This window comes from Haplochromis burtoni, unplaced genomic scaffold, assembly GCF_018398535.1.
Source record: "Haplochromis burtoni strain Fernald_Lab_line unplaced genomic scaffold, NCSU_Asbu1 Contig_155, whole genome shotgun sequence".
Classification (NCBI taxonomy): domain Eukaryota; kingdom Metazoa; phylum Chordata; class Actinopteri; order Cichliformes; family Cichlidae; genus Haplochromis; species Haplochromis burtoni.
This window is the reverse complement of record NW_024582516.1, coordinates 1,351,238-1,371,912: the sequence shown is the minus strand read 5'-3', so window position 1 is coordinate 1,371,912 and position 20,675 is coordinate 1,351,238. Positions and strand designations below refer to the sequence as shown.

At 39.5% G+C, this 20,675-nt stretch overlaps 1 protein-coding gene across 3 annotated transcripts in view; it reads left to right on the top strand.

Annotated features, from left to right (window-relative positions):
- Positions 1-20,675, top strand: part of LOC102311505 (RALY RNA binding protein like) — a 116,383-nt gene that overhangs the window by 60,155 nt on the left and 35,553 nt on the right. The window contains exon 1 of one of the 3 annotated variants that reach the window (XM_005932088.3): positions 12,379-15,441. The exons of the other annotated variants lie outside the window; for them this stretch is intronic. Coding sequence (XP_005932150.1) covers positions 15,405-15,441 — 37 coding nt within the window. The 5' untranslated portion in view covers positions 12,379-15,404. Of the gene's footprint in view, positions 1-12,378; positions 15,442-20,675 lie in introns of those variants that run through there. 3 annotated transcript variants of the gene reach the window in all.

Genomic DNA, 20,675 nt, shown 5'->3' with positions numbered 1-20,675 from the left:
GTGTTGTATGTGGGATTAGTGTTCTTACAGATGCTCTTTTTGCAAAAGCTGAGAGATAATACCTCAATAAGGCAAGTGCGTCCTTGCAGCAGGTCTTGCTGACAGAGACCACTGCAGTGCAACCTTTCCACAGAGCATCAGCTAAACAGACGGCTTCCCATAACAGATGTGACACAGACCCCAGGAATGGAAAATCTGCCCTTTAACACTTCATAATAATTGATCCAGTCAGTCATGTCTGTTTCTTAATTCATGCCTTAATTGTCAATGTGCACCTCGGGCGGAATGACAAAAGAGTAATCCAGGCGACAAAAAGGTGACGTATTGTGTGAGTAATGGTTCACGACTTGTGATTATACATGCAGTGATAATTACTGCGACCCCGGAGGGTTTCTGTGGTCCTGTGCTCACAGGACTCTGCAGCATGACCCCGCTGACTCCCCCTGCTTAGTGCATGAATTAAAAATCACACTGACAGACTTCCTGGGGACTTCGCCCCCTGAATGAAGATGGACAGTATAAACAAAATAACATTAAAAAACAGCCCAGAACCTCACCCCGAGCAATATCTTGCTCTCTCATGTGTTTACTTCTCCTCTCACATTTCCTTATTTGACTTAGCATTCATTCTCCCTCCATCTCCTCGCTCTCTCGCCCTTCCTTATTCCTTCATCCTAATTACACTGCAAAGCTGAGGGCCCGTGACTCATGGCATCCAGTTGTTAGCGTGGAATTCTTGCTCACAGCTGGAGGACGGGACCCAGCCTTGGGCTCCACTGTCCAGTAAAGGTCACACCGAGCATGATGGCGGTTAACTACGTCAAGTTTACAGCACTCAAAGCATCGCATCGGCTGCAGCCAGGAGTAACCTCTGACACCATCCAGCCACAGTTTACAGTCAGACCGTAACCACCCAAGGTACTCGGAGCCATTGTTCAGAGCAGTGGTGCTTAACAAAATCGGCCACTTGGCCTTCTCAGACCTGAACCCTGTGCTATTTTAAGGGGCACAGCTCGAAGGATTATTGTGCAACTGAGAGAGCTTGGATTTGTTCCCAGCAAAAAATTCATTCACAAACATTTGTCTAATTCAATATACAGTGATCAACCAAAACATCTGGTACTTCCGTCTGGTATTTTTGAACCCCCCCCCCCCCTCTTTTTGGTGCACAGCCTTACTTATCTTTAAGCTTTAACGTCTTTTCTCCAGCTCAGCTTCTTTTCCTTTATCGGTGCGTCCTCCTTTGTGACTGGTATGGATTTAATTAAGGAAATCAGTACGGGATAATGACTTCTACCTGAACTGACCTCTTTGTTAAAAGTGTCCTGAATATTTTGCATAATCACTGTAGATTGGATTAAGACGCTGAACGGCTTCCTCGCTCACTGAAACTCATTTCGGATAAGGGGTTCAGCTCCTGGAACCAAAGACATACTCATTAATAGTTGCACACTGCTCTGAGCTTACAGGATGACCAAACGTCTCTTCCATCTGTTGAGGGGGCGGAAGCATAACACCGAGATGTTTGCGCTGTGTCTCCAAGGAAAAATTGACAAACGCTTTATACACGCGATGGGGGGCAGGGCTGTTTTCAATAGATAGCAGCTGGTTTGAAGAGCAATCCTGACCTTGACTACTCCTTGTAGCTTGTTTACACATCCTTATTAGCCTGTAGCCTTGGTGGAAATGCAAGAAGTGGTGAAGTTACAAAGATAATGACTGCATGAAAGCAGGGACAGTTTTTAAAACTGAAAGGATATGATTATGCAGTGAATGTTCATGGGCAGGTTAGAATTCATATGTAATGCATGATCAGAGCATAATTTTAAGAATGACTAAAAAGCAGCAGCTCTCATGTGCAAACTTCATGTAAAATCAAGTGTCTTTGTTTTCCCATTCAAGTATGCAAACATATTTAAGTGGGCCTTGTCACAGATGGGTTTTGGACTTGAGCTGTAAAGTGTGTCACTGTTTCCTCTGTAGCCTACCTGTGTGACAGAATTATTAATGAGCTGTGTCTGTATTTATGCACCTCATCTAACAGGGGAAGATGGGCTGCTTTCATTACTTTGAGTTGTGGGAGCCATCCTGTCAAATGAAATTTGAGCGCTGGCCAAGATGAGCGCTTGTTATAAGAAAAAGGGGAAATTCATCAAGTGTTAATTTGGTTTGAAATGATGGGTCAGGACAGCGTCAGCCTCATCTCCTTGTATGTCGAGTACATGAAGAACATGGAATCAGGAGTATCTGTCTAAAAAGGCAAGTTGTCAGTCTGTGGTCACTGAGCACCACACTGTGGAACTCGGCGGTTATTACCGTTTGGGACTGGCATCCTTATTTATAAAGATGCAATCTCGTCTCACACATTGATCTACAGTGTCAACTTTTCTGTATGTTTAAGGTTTTATGTCATTATTATTTTAAATGTCATTATAATCAGAGGATTTTTTAAATGGGTCTTCAAAATTTCACTGCACTCCTGTGGCGTTGTCAGATCAGCCTGACACTGAGTCAAACATCTGCGCACGTGAAGCGTATATAGTGATAAGCCACAACATTATCTGGCCTCTCGTATCCTACCGCTGGAAATCGGGCTAAGCCGTCACACGAAGGCAGTGGATAGGTCCACTTGTAGAAGAGTAAGAAAGGTAAAACTAAAATATTTTTTAAAACAACAACAAGAAAGTAATCACATAGGAGGAGATGCGCATTAAAAGCACTGTGAATATGTGTGCTTTTTAAGCACTTTAGTCAATCGGACTGTAAAAGATAGTAATAAATTTAGTGTGCTTGAATGCTAACTAAGTCAACTAAGTAACTAAGATATTATATAAAATTAATGTTTAGATGTGTTTAAGACTGTATAGCTTTTAATCTTTCAGCCGCACCTCCAGTGGTGTTTAGAGGTCTCAGAAAGGTGTAGAATAAAAATAAAAACAGAATAAAAACAGAGGCTTAACCTACTTGCAATTTAAAAATAGGGTCAAGAAATACAAATAGGTTCCCTAATTTTAAATGTAGAATCATAAAATCTAAGCATGAATATTATTTCCTAATATTCATCAGGGAAAGACAAAGAAGCATTTTTAAAACTTCCTAATATCTATGTACAGGGGTCCAAGAGATCTTCTAGGAATGGCATTTGAGTCACTGGTCAGTGGGTGTTGATTTTGTACCTGTTGATCTCTAATAGAGAATATAATTTGCTCTGGAGCAGGTTGGGTCTTCAGCTTGAGTTACCATGAACCACATTTATAATACTGCAAACCCAGAGTTAAACCTGGAGTTTCTACAATTCCACTTTGTAGTACAGGCCTTTGTAAGCTCCAACGTGGCAAGGGCTGTCCCCAAAGAGCAGCAGTCTCCTCCAGCAGCATGACACACTCTGCAAAGGACAGGCTTCAGAGCCCAAAGTAGGAAAGGTGTTGACCTTAAAACCTCCCAGATCCAATCAAATTGAATCCACAAAAGCCTGACATCCCAACCCACAGGATTTGCTGCCAGTGTCCCGTGCCAAATGCCACAGGACAGCCCCATAGGGACCATGTCCATTACCAAAAGGTCAGAACTGAGTTGGTGGCACCAGCGAGACCAGCAAAATAGTTCGGATGTTTCAGTGTGGATAGTCATTGTAAGTATACAAATACCGAGGCATGTTTTTGTTGTATGTGTCTGTGTCAATGACAAAAAACCTAAACCATATATGTAGCCTCTTTTATGTATGTAGGCTACATCATTTATACAATAAATCACCTTTTTGGTATTTATTAGCAGCTATTAATATTTAGGCTAAAACTATTGTTGCACTGTATTGAAGGAGTCATAAAGATTAATAATGCATATCTGCTCACAGATTTGCTATCATTTGAAATGCTTACTTTGTTATTTCAATTACCAAGATAATTTCAAGTTCATTATTATAGTTATGAATTGCATTTTTAGCGTACTTTATAGTTTTTACAAGGGCTGCAGTAATGACTACTTTGTATGAGTAGCTTTTCTTGTACTTATAATCAGTTTTTCTTACTGAGCATTTTGAGAAATTAGATTTTTGCTGCCTTTCTTTGCATAATTCAGACTTAAGACTTTGTTTTTTGTTGCCCACTGGGGAAAATAAAACAGAAACAACAAAGAAAACCATTTTATTTGCCTCAGAAATTAAATTTTGAATTAATAGGTAAAAAAAAAAAAAAAAAAGGTAATCATGCCAGGCAGTCTTAACTTCAGGTCACAATTGCTGTTGTTGTCACAGTTAGACACAGAAACAAACCAAGTCACAGCACCTGTGAGTACAGGTGAACTGTACTCACAGTTTGAGTCTCATTTAAACAAGCGTAAGAGTAAGAATGACTAAATAGAGTGCACCTGTGTGTAATCTAATGTCAGTACAAATACAGCTGCCCTGTGACGGCCTCAGAGGTTGTCTAAGAGAATATTGGGAGCAACAACACCATGAAGTTCAAAAAACACAGCAGACAGTTCAGCGATAAAGTTATTGAGAAATTTAAAGCAGGCTTAGGCTGCAAAAAGATTTCCCAAGCCTTGAACATCCCACGGAGCAATCATTCAGAAATGGAAGGAGTATGGCACAACTGTAAACCTACCAAGTCAAGGCCGTCCACCTAAACTCACAGGCCGAGCTGGACAAGTTGCAGAGATCTACAGCTCAGGTGGGGGAATCTGTCCATAGGACAACTATTAGTCGTGCACTGCACAAAGTTGGCCTTTATGGAAGAGCAGCAAGAAGAAAGCATGGTCAGAGTTGATGGGAAGATGGATGGAGCCAAATACAGGGCAATATTGGAAGAAAACCTCTTGGAGTCTGCAAAAGACTTGAGACTGGGGCGGAGCTTCACCTTCCAGCAGGACAACGACCCTAAACATAAAGCCAGGGCAACAATGCAATGGTTTCAAACAAAACATATCCATGTGTTAGAATGGCCCAGTCAAAGTCCAGATCTAAATCCAATCAAGAATCTGTGGCAAGATCTGAAAACTGCTGTTCACAAATGCTGTCCATCTAATCTGACTGAGCTGGAGCTGTTTTACAAAGAAGAATTTCCGTTCCACTTCTCACGTGTGCACCACTTTGTGTTGGTCTTTCACGTGGAATTCCAATAAAACTGATTCATGTTTGTGGCTCTAATGTGACAAAATGTGGAAAAGGTCAAGGGGGCCGAATACTTTTGCAAGCCAGTGTGTGTGTGTGTGTGTGTGTGTGTGTATGTGTGTATATATATATATATATGTCTATATATATGACTGACATTGTGTATTTGAGATGTTCTGCAGTTCTATCAGGGCATTAAACTACTGAGATGTTCTCATAAATTACTGTTTTATGTCATTGGATATATTTTTATTTTCACTGTATTCAATGTTATCACTTTGATTCCATTTTTTTTATGTATTTCTTCATTTATTTATTAACACCCGCGGAAGTTTGTGAATATGCAGTCATGTGTCACCCCATGTTTCGGTAGCTTGTAGAATCACCTTTAGCAGCAAAAACTGAAGTAACTGTTTCCTCTATGACTTTATCAGTGTCTTGTATTATTCTGGAGGAATTTTGGTCATCTGTTCTTTACATTGTTGCTTCAGTTCATCAAGGCTGGCAGGCATTTGTTTATATACAGCATTTCAATAAAGAAATCAATTGACTGTGGCACTGTAGATTTGCAGCTTTGCTTTGGATCCCTTTTCACCGCATGACCCAGTTTAGGCCAAACGAGCAGTTGGACAGATGGCTTCCTATTTGACTCTAGAATACTTGAGTATACAAAGGAGTTGATGGTCAGCTCAATGGCTGCAAAGCAAGTCCAAATCAACACCCCTGTACAATGACAATAACAAGTTATTCTACTGTATTCAGTTGGTTTGAGGTATTTGTGCTGATATGCTTTGTTTGGTTTTCTCCAAATGTGACACTGTGCATTGTGACCAAACATCTCCACTCTGGTCTTGTTTGTCCAAAGGACATTGTTCCAGAAGTTTTGTGGTTTGTTCAGATGCAAACCTAAGCTTTAGCGAGAAACAACTGTTCCAAACAAACCAGGCTTGTTCAGGCTTTTTCTTCTTCTACTGTCATAAACTTCAACTTTTAACATGCTTCAGTTTGCAGTTTCTCTGAGCGTTGCATGGTTTGTTCTTAGGTTGAATTTGTTGGAAAGCCCACTCCTGAGGAAATTGTAGCATTGTGTTTACACACACCTGAATGCCTCAGACCAGCAAACTGCCAAAATGTCTGGTTTTATAGATGTGCTCACACTTGCTGATGATTGGTTAATCCACTGCATTTGAATAGCAGCACCTGGCCAGTCTGGTTTTTGTTGTTGTGTCGTGGTAGCAGTTCATCTGCTTGTACAGTAAAAATGTTTTGACAAGTGCTGTATGGGTAATTTTTTCCAATAACAGATCTGTGACAGTATTTTATTAGCAGCGACAATGGATGTGTTAACAAGAGCATTTACAGTTAGTCTTCTGAAAAGTTACGTTCCAGACGTAGCACACCTTCATACTTTCAGTTTCAGTTTGAGTCTACAAGTCCTAGAGCTCTTCTGAAGTGTACTTGTGAAGGTCTTTTACTAAAAAGCAAACCTGACAATCTGCCATTTATCATCCTTGGGACATTAATCACTCTATTCTTTACGAGCGCCACTTTCCAACTCATGTCAAAGAATTTACAGCCTTGTTAATCTCAGCTGCAGTAGGTAGAATAAGAAATGAAGTGAAATTAACCTCCTTCTACCCGCTTTGCCCAAAATAATTCTGTAGGCAATGGTTCAGACAGTTTTGGCTCCATTACATCCAGGAGACATTATTGTCTTTGTATTGGATTTTTCTAACCCTCTCCACCCTGTGGGGTTTGCATTATCTCCACTGACTGGGTGAATATCTGTGGCGCTGATAGCGTCAGAGCCGAATTAGATTTGGCAGTCTTTAATGCTTGTATGAATACCAATTGCAACTAGTTCAACATTTGAATACTTCTTAATGTGATTCTTTGCACTCTGCTGACCCTGACAGATGGAGAGAGAGAGAGAGCAGGAAGCAGGAAAAAAGAGACTTAACCGAGCGAGTGAGCGAGGGAGTGAGAATAAAAGCGAAGGGATCATGCAGATTAGAGCCTAAATAAAAGCCAAATGAGGTCTTACTTGAGAAGATGTAGGCTAGATAGATGTAAATCACGTGAATAGATTGATCTATGTATGATTAAATGAAGGTAGATGAGAGCATGGGTGGAACAGTTTTGCTCTATAAAAGCCTCAACTTAGCAAATAATTTAATAAAACAGGGTGTTTAAATGTGCTTCTGTTGATGACTTAAAAGATTTACTCACACTTAATCAAGTATTAGAATCAAATTCTTTGCAAATGAAATTAAGAAAAAATGTTTGTTGTACAAAAACTGTTTGGTTTCTTCTTTATTATTTTTAGTTATTAGTTACTGTCACCAAATGCAAGATTTCTTGGATATTTGTTGTTGGTTTTGGCTTGAATATTTTCTCGTCTTACATTATTTGAATTTTCTTGAATTGATTGTATTATTCTGCCATACAGTGTTTGTATTAACTTTGGCTTGTGGTTTCCTGGGATAAAATCCAAACTCTGCATAATCCTTAATACAATAGGAAATAAAAGAATGGATGACTCGTATTTGTTCATTGTTTTAGCAATGTCATAATATTTAGCTCAGAATGGATTTTCAAATGTCATTATGTGCAAACAAAGACTATTATCACTAGTAAACTGAAAGAGCAAAATATCAGGTGAAAATCTGGTCCAAGGCATGCTGGGATAGTGTCCAGCACCCAGCCTGCTGTTACCCAGATTAAGAAAAAATCAAAAGTGAGCACATAAATGAATAAATTGTATTTTTAATCCAAGAAAGGCACCAATACTGAAAGCTACAGTACAGTGCAAAAGTTTTAAGCTTCAATTTTCTCCAAAACCACTGGCTGAAATGCAGCCGAAACCATGACAGCGCCGCCTCTATGCTTTACAGATGGCTGTAGACACTGCTATTCCTCTCTGCTCGACTTTTTTGAACTAACAATTTCAAATTTGGATGAATCGCTCTATGTGACCCGTTGCCACTGATTTTCAGTATTTGGCATACCTCAGCATTTTCTCCCAGTAGATGTTATAATTCTTTATTTAAAAGGGACAGTGCAGTTTAACATAGTCCAAGTATAAAACGTGAAACTGATGTACTGCACAGAAGTTTATAGCTATTGCTAATTTCCAACTATTGTCCCTTGTTGGCCTTACATTCACAATACACAGAGTTAAAACATACATTTTCATGAAACCAAAATACACCATGAGTACTGCTACAATTAACAGACAATTTAAAAACAAACAAAAAGATTAATTAAAATGACTACAGCTCTGATTTCCCTTTAACCTTCAATGTAAAGAAACTAATATCTATAATCAGTCAGATTTCAGTTGGAAGTGTGTTCCACAGATGGCGAGCCTTTATGGAAAACACTGATTGTCCAAATTTAGATCTGCGATATGATATTTTGCAGTTGCCATTCACCATACTCCTAGTAATGCGATTACTATCTTGTCTTTGGATGTAGGTGTCAGGGTTCCTGGGTCGGTGACCCAGTGTTTTCAGTTTTGTTCACGTTCAGTTTATTTTGCCACTTCCATGTTCTCACTTCCTGCTTTTCCTGTGTCAGCTCGTCTCGTGTCATTAGCCAGATTATGTTCAGCTGTGTACTCACCGGTCTCTCATTATCATCCTCATCAGTCTGTGTATTTAAGCCCTCTGTTTCTACTCGTTCACTGTCGTGTCATTGATGTTATGTTGTCGTTTCCGCCTGCGTTCAGCCATTCAGCCAGTCCTTCAGTCCTTCAGTCATTCGTCCAGCCAGCCATTTTCTACCTCTGTTCTGTTCATCCACTCCTTATAATAAACCTTCACCAGTCTTCACCTACCTGCGAGTCCTGCATTTGGGTTCCTTCTTCCTCGCCTCCACACAATGCCTGACAGTAGGACTCTCTGGGATCAGTCTATTAATACACTTGTAGACTCGTTTAAAAAAACACAAATGATTAATACTCTTCAAACTAAGTAAATTATATTTCTTTAAAATGTGACAATGATGCAGTCGAACAGATTTTTTATCCATTATTTTCAAAGATTGATTATATAAGGATATCACATGCTGAATTGTAGATGGTGCTGCTTGAGTCCAATGTGTCATACAATATGAAAAATGAGAAAATATCATGAAATGCATGAATAACTGAGCTGTTGAAGTGGGTATGTGATGCCAAATTAACTTAAAGCAATTTAGATTAACCTTAACTGTCGTTGATGGATCAGCTGAAGGGCCAGATGCATTACTCAGGTCCTTTGTCAGATCTTTGCCTAATGTTTACCTCTTTCTTATGACACAACTTTTGGTTTTGGTCTAACACTTGTCCTTCACAGTTTCCTCAAACACACTGTACACCATGCAGAGCTATGCCACGTTTTTGTCTACATAGCTCCTTGGAAATCACTTTGTTGGAGCAAAGAACACTATTTTATGCCTGTCACACTGTTTTTATAGATCCAACTGAGAAGAGCAAAATAATGTGTTTTTCTGACAGGCTGCTAGTAGCATAGGTCCTAAAGATACCATTTAAAATTGTTTCTTGGTGACGTTGTCTGTTATGTGTAGACACAACGCAGGTTCATGCGTTCTTTTATGCTTGAGTGATTCATAGGTAAATGTTAAGTGACTTAATGAGCATAAAAAAAATTAAAATAGAAAACATTGGGGTGTTTTTTAATATTAGGTATAAAGCAGCCAACACCCAAAGACAAACTTTGAAAGTCCTTCAGAAAACCTGGAAAATTGATTTGGCTCCTTGAAAGCAAAATATAAAGAAATGAAGGGTGGCTCTTGACTTTTGCAGTCTTGTCTTTCCCCTAATAAAGAATAAACTATATCATACTGTTCAAATGATTTGGGTCAGTAATATTGTACAAATATAGATTTCTGTTTACTTAGACTGAAATTATAGGAAAGCAGAATTTGGCCATGGTGTGTGCCCATTAACACTGAGCGCCTAAGGACATGTTACTGAAGGCAGGTTTATTTGCATGTACCATAACCAAAAATGATACACGCTCATATTTACAAAATCATCACGATTGTGTGATCATTACTTTCATTACCAGATAAAAGCTGCCTGTTGATAACACTGGTCTGATACTCAGCTAAAGAATTTCCACAAAAATCCACACACAGTACAGAAACATATATGTCATTTCTATTTTTAACATGGAAATCTGTTTTTCCTTCAAATCTCTTTGTGAGAAGCAGCCATCGCTGTTATGCTGTGTATTCTCCACTAGAGGGTGCAATTTTCCTTCTCAGGTTTGGGTTACAATCAGCACTTGAACTGGAGGGATGCTCTCGTTTAGTTGAGACATTTTGTTCTTGTTTCTGCTTCTAAAGATATAACACAATAGGTAGTATAGGATCCTGTTTCCTTATACAGTGAGTTTTAAAGTATATCTCACTGCAAATAATCCTCCCAGTATAAATCCCCTTTGAGTATGTTGGCCCTTTGAGTAAAAGGAGGTTAATCTGCATGCCTAAACTTGGAGAAGGAAAGTTAGGATGTGTTGAAATGTATATAAAAGCACTGCTAACAATGCAGAAATATAGCAGTCCTTTTTTTAATTGTAAATTTTCATTTTCATCTCTCCTGCCTTTTTTCGGGGGGTTTTGTCTGAGGGGTTTGTCGATCTGGACTGAATCCAAACAAGTGAGGTGTTCAAGCCATGTAAACACACTGTTAGCACAAAGAGATAATTTCTCGTCACAGACTGCTAGGCAGTTGCAGCAGTTGACACACTAGATACGTTTGCAATTACTCAGTAGTGCCAAAAGCAGTAGCTGTCTAATGAGCTAAGAGAGGTTGTAAGTCACAGGCCAATGAGATGTGATGGCTTGAGCAGATTTGTATCCATCATGTAGACAATATCCCCCCTGGGCATCCTCCATCTCAGCCATAAATGAGGGTCATTTGTTAACAGGCGGTGTGCTTCAAATGCCAGCGGAGATTGTCTCAGAATCCAGAGCACTTTAGATTAGGTTGATGCATGTACATATTCTACTGAGCTCTTTGTGTCTTAAAAAGGGTAATGATGTGCTAAGTGCTATGAAGACTTTATGAGTTTCCTGCAAACGGGGTATATTCGTCTTCTTTAGGAAATCACCCAATTTCAGTTGCTGGTAATTGCATTTATCTTTCCCTTATATACAGAAATGTTATTAAATTAGTTTAACTGGATTTAAACTGCACTAAGGTGCAATATTGCTAACAGCGCTGCAGCTTAATATTTAAAAAGACAGATAGTCCCTATGAAAGGTTTGGCAGCTCTCTGGTCCTGTGTACAGATGTGTATATAATAAAGTTGTGTCCTTTTTCAGATAAAAAGTGTAATCCAGTTGCCTTGAATGGTGTTTTCTTTCTTCTTCTTCTTCTTCTTCTTTGGCTTATTTAAACATGCAGCAAATAGGCTGCAAGGTGAACATCGTTTTTAAAAAGCTGGGGCAATATTCACTCTCCTAGTCCTTTTCAGTTGACCCTGAAATAAATATCTCATTCAGCCAGTTAATGCTCAGCTATATCCAGTTAAAAATGACCCTACAATTAAATTCAACTTGGTGGCTGAAAAACCGAAACAGTTAGAAAGACAATGAAAAAAATATAAAAGGCAACAGAAAGGACAGAAGCAGAAGATTTTATCTGAACTCCTTTCAGAAATACATTAGTTCCTTTGTTAATACATTATAAATCGGCGGCTTTGCGAACTTTATAGAAATCTTAGGCATTTTGTTTAAACCTTCTAAGGTCTTCAACTTGTTGAGCTTGCTATTCAAACTTTAGTTACTAAACAGGTGCAGAGTGCTGCAGTTTTGACGTATTCAACATAAAACTTCAAACATCAAATGTGAATGCTCATGACTGCTCTAAAAAGGGGAATGCTGCTGTTTTCACCACTCACAAGGTTGCTGAAGTGTGCTTGACAAAGACGCATTTAATTAAAAAAAAATAAGGTATTTTGTAAAACAAAAAAACTAAAGAAAAGCATTAAATGTGGAATTTAGCCTTGCCCAGATATTTATCCTTCCTAAAGCTCGATGAAAAGACCTTGAGTCAAGTCGGAGTGCATTTCTAGTGCTTGCCTTGTGTATTTAAAAAAATCTCATTTTATTACCCATTTGATTAGCCGAGTTTTCAGTTTTGTACTCTTGTTGTATTAATCCATCATGGACAGCAGATGTCCCCGCTGCCCTATCTGGTTCTCTCATCACTAGCTGCAGTTGAATGGAAATGGTTTATAATCTTTTTTTTTTTTTAAACATTTTACCATAAAAAAGGTTCACAGGGCTGAAGGTTTCCCAACAAATGACTTTGACCTACAGCTCAGTGTGAACCACTAATCACAGCCTGTATTGATTTATTTGATTTGCCCATTTTCACAAGATCTACTTTGAGGGTCTTCATCATTTCTAGGTTTCAAAGTGAAAATATAAAGAAGACCATTTGTCACCGGGGGCATGTTAGGGCAGCAGCAGTTTCAGAGTGGAGCAATATTGATTGAATTTCTGTTTCTTCCATGATCTTAGTTTTCAGAGTGATTTCTTTTTTGCTCTCTCTCACTGAACAATTCAGCCAAAAACGAGGGGGCACGTAGTGCTTTTTTACCCCACACAACAATAAAGTAATATATTGGAATAAATCACACAAAATCAACATCCATCCTGCTTCCTTCCCCTTGTCTCCTTAGCAACACAATCCCCTTTGCAAGTAAGATGAGATGCACCTTTTTCAAGCTTGCCTAGAGGCTGTGGAGGGAGTGTATTATTATTTTTATGCCAGTGTCAGTAAATGCACATGTGTAAGATAACTATCAGATTGAATATTACTTGTTGTGCTAAATCAAAAAGGATGTACCATGGCAACATTGTGCCCTTTGAATGAATGACAATCCAGTTATTTCCAGCATACGGACAAACCTGAAGCATTTTAAAGGCTCATAAGTTTGAGTAATGCCAGCAATGTGGACATCAATGTGAGTCTGTTACTTAGCCGGGTTAACGCCATAAGCTGATGAACTCAAGAAGGCACATAAATGTACCTATCTCAGCAGATAAATAACATGTGACGGCAGTCTAATCCCATGAATTAAGAAAAATGAATAAGCAAAGCTGCAAATATCCTCGATTCTCTCAACACAAATGTTAGACCTATACATCTACACAAAGCTAGCTGTTTACATGGCAGCTGTGTTACTTTAGTATTCTTCTGTACAGAAAAAAGACATGGTCTTCCCTAACTAGGCATCTTCAAATCCTGGAGCCATTCCCCTGATGCTCGCTGCACTGCCTTTTGAACTTCAAGTATTGGCAACACATAACAAACTCAAATCTGACGTCCTGAAGCTTTCCAAGTGTTCGACTACAGTTAGGACAAAGTGGTTACACTTGCTAAGCTACATCTGCTGGATGGATTGTGGCAGAACAGACAAGCTGGTATTCAGCAAACTGGCAAAGGGACAAGGTCACGAGGACGCCCCAAAAAGTTTGACCAATAATGGTATAAATAGTAGCAGATCACAGTACTTCAGTCTGGTTAAAGGTCCATGGAAACATTACTTCTTGGCTCCCTTTATCTAAAACCTAAATAAGCACTTTGCTGATTAGTTTATGGCTTCACTGACTTTTTTAGTACAACATTTTACTACTTTTGTAAATGATGGTCTCAGTTAAAGTGAAAAAGAGTACAGATGAATATACCGTTGATATGTTTTGGTTTCAAAACATCAGGATAGCAGTGGTGAACAAAGTCTTCATAGCAGCATTTAACTAACAGGGAGACGTCCTGGTAGCTACGTACATACACAGTCCTTAGGTCCGCTTTTGGTCCTGACTAAAGTGGATTGCTATGAACATTTGTACAGGCACTTATGGCCCAGCACAATATCAGTTCCTAATCAGCAGGTTTTCCCTGCATAGTGCCAATAGGAAAATTGTCTGGACATCTGTCAAATGGCTTACCATGAAATCGCCTCAGGGGAAATGTCCAGGACCTACAGTAGTGCCATCATGATGTCAAATCCAAAACGGAAGTGTTAAGCATACAGCCACTGCTAAAATATAATTTACCACATGGCCACAGTGCCCAAGTAGCTTCACCCCTACAGTTTTGCTAACATGACAGTTTTGATGAATCCTCCTCTATGGTGACAATAAGGAGGCTAGTTTGACACAATATCTGAAATATTCCCATCTCCAAATCTTTCAGTAATACATAGATAGCTTGAAAGAAACAAAAAAAACCCCAAACAAACATTAGAAAAAAAAGCTTAATATACTGGCAACAAATTATGTTCACATCTTCACAAAGAATTTATATATTAGTGTGGTATCTCTGTAGAACAGTTAATCTGAAAGCCCACCTGGAAACCTATCTTATTAAATCAGGTCTGCTACGTTCAGTCTTATCTTGGAAACTTTTGGAAAACTTACCAAAAATGTTAAAAATGTTCCCCCTAAGGAGGACACTTTCATTATTAAGGGATAATTAATAATGCTTTTAATTTTACATGCCTTTTGCCACAATATTTAAACTGGGTACCCAATATTTTGTACTGTGGGATCTCTTAAACCAGCTCTGCTCCAATGAGCAATGGACATAGTGTTGTTTGTGGGGGTTACCACCCACTGAGATTGTTATCAGTTTTAGTGGGATGCCTTGTCTTGCTGGTGAGGTTGCCGCTGTTGTCTTGGTGATCTGGCACGTCCCAGAATATCGTTCACACGAAATCAGCAGAACATTGCATTTTAAGGAGATACGCAGTGTTTTTCCCATTTGTTAGTGTTTTAATGTTATCTTATTGGCTGAACAGAGCAACGAAAAATACAGCTTGTATTACGTATATGTATGTATTATGTATGATGCCAAATTTGAATTTTAAATGACTAAACAATAAACGATTTTATTTTTGTGACTCAAAAATCTAGTCAAAATACCGAAGACTCGGCACAACTGGAAGATTTACTTGCGTATTTAGTGAATCTAAAGGTTGCATTTTATTCTATAGCCATATAAACTAAAGGAGTTTATCATAATCTGTCTTCCCGGCTGTTTTCTCCTAATTTACTTTGTTTGACCGGCTCTGATGTCTGTATGGGGGAGAGTGCACTGTAGCCCGCTCCCCCCCTCCCGTCTCTAAGCATGGTATGGTCCTCGCTCTAGAAGTGCCTCCAATTCTCCGTCTGAAGGGCTAATTTATTTCCAGTCAGAAAGTATCGCAGCACGCTGAAGTCTTACGCCCTCTGCCTCTCAAGTATCTGAAAGAGCGCAAAGCTGGACCGGTACATAATGACCATGTACAAGGGGAAGCGTCGCAATCATCGATGTAAGTTTACACAGATCGTTCGGGCTTCGTGATACACCGAGGACATTTTCTTTATGCTGATGTCGCTCTGTGCTTGGCATAAAAATACAAGTTGCAAATACTAAGCCGTGACTCGCGCATGCCAAGATGCAACCCGATCGCTTTAAAGCGAGCGCAGGGCCTTTTTTAAGTAGTTGAAATATGCGTGAAATGTAATCGTACATAGAAAATTTCAGATTTGTCAGCAAGCAATTATCGGCTCTGTAATATTGCATTCTGTTGTTGATCCTGTGATGATGAAGTGTTAAATCAAGTCACCTGCTGAGCCCTGGCTGCTTCTTTCAAAACCATCTTTGCACCTGCTCTGCTGCTCTGTCTGTTGAAATACAGCCTATTAATTCTGCTGAAGTTTGCTCACACTGCCAAGAAATGTGTTATCAAGGATATGAGCTTCGGCGGTTCATTTCACATACAGTTATAATTATATACCAGTGAGTTATTGCAGTTGCAACAAACACCATTTGTGTTCCAGAGTGCACAAATTCATGTGAATTTTGTCTTGCTGGTGTTTTGCATATTAACACGCAGATTTCTGTTGTGCGCACGCAGTATGATCTCCGTTCATTTCTGCATCCGTGAGGTGAGAAAAGAAAATATTTGAGCTCATTCACAGTATGATGTCTAAACTCACTGAGTAATTTTGCTTCGGAATCAAGCTCTACTTATGGGCAAACAATTTACAAATGGAAAACTGTCTGGGTAATTAGGGGGTTGTCTTCTCTTCTCTTAGTCTTTTTTTATTTCAAGCAACAATGTCATTCATTATCCAGTGTGAGTTTTTTTAATTACCTCAATTTGCTGCTTTTCTGTATCTCCGTGGGTCTCTGTGGGTCAGGGGAAAAGAAACATCCTGATTAGAGGATTAGACTGAATGGTTATCTGAGGAAATAATCAGCAGATTAAATAATAATTAGCGGCTGTTATTATGCTGTAACAGAATAATAGAGTTGGTATTATACATCCTGAAGCGAGGCTCTCCGAGCTGTGTGCGCACTCATACTCTGCCACAGAGCAATGCTGCCTCAGTCAAGAAACTGGAAAGATGACTTAACAAGTAATTAAGTACAAGGTGGCAAACCAGTGGTTCACTAATTACCAGTTGGCACTTCTTGACACAAGTGCACACAGTCAGTTATACCGTGATCCCCCCCCCCCCCCCCCCCCCCCCTTCCTTGTCTCCTAGACATCTGTGGAGTGCGATAAAGGTTTTAAAGTGCTGCTTTGTGGCTGGTGTGCACTGTATAGAAAGACCACGTTATGCTCTTTTTTTTTTCCCTCTTCAACAGAGAAAATGGAAATGTATATTGTGCAGTGGCTGGAAATAGATCTCGCTGTATAACTTTCTAGATTTGCAGCTTGCATGTAGACAGTGTGGGAGGGAAGCCAAATTTGGACACAGAGCACAAAGGCGTAAGTGTCAAGAGACAGAACACGCAAAGAAACCCAGGTGCACAAAGAGCAGGAGACAGTTAAGAAAAAAAAGACAGCGAGTCTATAAGTGGGCTCATATTGTTGAAGAGCTTGTTTAAGGGCTCCGGACTGTATCTGCCAGCTATTAGGCCAGGGAGTCCGTGAGAGACTGCCAGCGGCTGTGGACTTACAGGATGGATTTTTTTTTGTGCTGCTATATTTGAGTTTAGTCTTTGGAAAATTCAGACAGAAGAAAAAGATGTTCTTATATGAGAAAAATGAGTTTTCTCAGGGAAAGGTAGTCCAGTATCCTTCCTTTTTTTGTTCAGTACCTGCAGCCTTATCAGACCTTTCTGCAGAAATGGGAACTCCAAAAACTGCAAATTCACACGCTCAGTGTGCTGAGCCGTGATCACTTGCAAGCACTAGTGGCTGAGAGAGATGATCAAAAAAATATACTGGAGGGCTGCTTTAACTTATTGATGCAGATGTGACTGTAAAAAGGATGTTGTGCATTTTTGTTATGATTTTTTTCTTCTAAAAAGCAACATATACCACAGATTCAGCAACAATGCAAGAGCAACTGGCACATAGCTGTGAAGTCGTGCAGATTTTGGAATGTGTTAGCTTGAAATTATAGCAGTTTATTATTTATTTATTGGCGTCAGCAGCTTTAAATTTGAAAATATAAAAGCTTTAAAAACAGGGATTTGTGTATTGATCATTTTATTAAAAAGACATCGTCCCTTTCTTTATCAAAAAGGGATCTCTGTGTCTGCGGTGTTGCCTATTGTCATTAATTTGATTAGGAATAGAAAGCATCTCAGGCCCTTTTTTGTGAGTGTGGGCAACAGCAGGGGTATTTGAGTTGGAGTCCATAAATATTTAAGGTCTTGCAGGCCAGGAATCTTTGGAGATCAAATGGGGTTTGAGCCCTCTAAACCTCGGGGATTTTTTTTCCGTGCGCTTGTATGTATTAAACATTTATTTTTGTACTATACGCCCCATAAAAGTAGTGGGAAACTTTGATATGTGATACATGGAAATGAATATTGATAAATACAAAAGCAAACTTCTTCTAGACTTTCCTCTCCTCCTTTTTTTTTATGTCTGGACTTGAGATGTTCTTGTGTTTGTTGCGATTTTTGAACATGACTCAAGGCTGAAGCGTACGACCAAGAAATGTGTTTTCATGTGCTCCAGATGTTACTCTGTTCCTTTATGCGTGTGCCGTGCTGCTGATGCTGAGGAGGAGGAGGGGGGACGAGTGAGGCAGGCTGTTACATCTTCTGTCAGATGTCCTCCATGTATCTCAAACCATGTGTCAAGGATAGCAGTTTTTTTTTCTACTTGTGCGTGTCAAGAGTTTGTGTGTGAGAGGGTCTTTTTTTTCCTGCCTTCCAGACTAGACTTCTTTTCAGTTTATCTCCATTTTACCCAGAATTTCAGCTTGCGTGTCCATGGGAAGGAATACAAATCATGCACAACACAATCCTTGGTGGGGCTGTTAAGCATCCACTGCTCTGCTTCTCTTGAATAAATCACAAGCAATTACAGAATATAATCCGTTCCAGATACTTTATTTGCTGCCTTGGATGCAAGTTTAAAAATTCACCAGCTGTGCCTCCACACCTTTCTTTATATATAGGAACCGCATCACACGGCGCTGTGCTGGAGATGTGATTTTATCTGTCAGAAAGGACCTAATGAGTCTCCTCTGTGGCTGATGAAATAATGTGACAGAGATGTCAAAAGATGTCACCCCCCCGCCACACACACACACACACATACCCCAACCCCCCACCCCCGAGCCCTCATCTCTCTCACCAGCAGCACCACGCCTGTTTAGTGGAGGAAAGGCTGTTTGGACTGTTGCCAGGAAAAGCACCAATCAGTGTCACACAAAGACAAGCACGAGACATGTGCAAGAGTGCTGATGTACAGAGAAAACACCAACATTCACAAGAAAATCCTACTAATTATTGTCTATACCTAATAGGCTCTGGAGGGTGGGGGGGGGTGCTGCCAAATGCCTCTATTTTTCTTAGTGTGAAGAAAACGACTTAGAAAAACACACTTTGATGAATGGTGTTTAATGAAGGGGCACTGTTAGTTTTCATTACTTTGTGTTATAAAGCACTGCAAAGAAAATTTAAGCCACCCCTCATTTCTTTATATTTTGCCTATGAGGGGACTGTTTGTAACTTTTTAAAGTGGTGTTTAACAGTAATTCTTCAGGCTTTCTGAAGGTCTTCCAGAGTTTAGTCCCATCCTTGCACATGACCTTTTTCAGATGAATGTTTTTTCTTTATTTGTTAAGCCATTTAACACTGACCTATTAAGGATTCCGGCATAAGAAAAAGACTCTTGGCTCAAGGGGTGAACCAGTGTCGTGTCCACAAGTAACACCAAATTAGCAAAGATGCAGTTTTAAAGTGTAACTTTAGGCCTGTTGCAGAAAACACGTGATTTGGTCTCACTTCTTTACTTGAAACTGCAAAAAATGGCAAAGATAAAAGTTTGAAAGGCATAAAATATTATTATTGCACCAACATTTAATTCCTGAGAGTTATTAGTAGAAAACCTGGCATCGTGTGAAGTGTGTCCTTCAAAAACACTTGAGGAAACAAGTAAAGGATGAAGGAAGAAGTGGCAGATGAACAACATCTAAAAGTCATGTTCTTAAGAAATAGGGGAAAAAATCCAGCAAAGACCTGACACAGGACCTCTGACATCCATCTGATCCTTCAGTTGATCCATTTACTGTTCACTGAAGCCTCATCAGAAATGCTGGCTGTCAAGAAACCACTCTTAACAAAAGGAAACAGGGAGAAAAGGGTGAGGTGCGCCAAAGTGCATACGAAAATCAGTGGCAACAGGTCTTAGAGAACGATGAATCTCAATTTGCAATATTTGGTTTAAATCACCAAATCTGTATGTATGAAGAAGGACGTACGATGAGTGTCTACAGCTACCTGTAAACCATGGTGGAGACTTCGTCATGGTTTGGAGCTACATTTCACAAAGTGATGTTGGGAATCCTGTCAAGATTAATGGAATTATGAACGCAAAAAAGTACCTTCAGATTTTTGATCCACCGTGCAATACAATCTGGAAAACATCTCATGGAGAACAACTTCATTCTTCTGAATGTTTTTTTTTCTATATCTCATTTTCCTGTAAAATTGTAACAAATGAGGGATGGCTAAAGACTTTTGCACAGTGCTGTACATATACTGTTACAATAGTGGATGTTTATTCAAAACATGGGCAAAGTTTCAATCAATGAGATCAGTAAATGTGCCGGTAACTCTGAATGAAAATAGCCTCTTAAACGTCGTTGCAAGGGCAACCAATCACAATAACTAGCAATTAGCTGAAAGGCTGCACCAAGGTCCAGCATAACAAAAGATTTTGAATCATGCAAAGCTACAGTAGTAGATGTCAGCGAATAATGTGCAGCTAGAAATGAGTTTCTCCCTGTTCAGGTCTATCGCATGCTACCTGCACAACGCATGTGCAAGTGCCTTTTTACCTTAAAGGTTTATAGTGGTCTTTACATTCTTTTGCCTCTCATCCACCCACTCGTGCTAGCACAAGAGCTGTTCAGCTGATGTATTGTAGTGAAACCCAGCAAGCAGAAGAAGAAGAATAAAAGAGCCAGAAAAAAATGATGGAGGAGAAAGTGTGCACAGTAGGTCCCATTTAATACTGGATCAAATGTACAGTGACAGCTATGACTCCAGCCTGTATGTACCAGTGTGACGAATGTCGAAATTAATGTC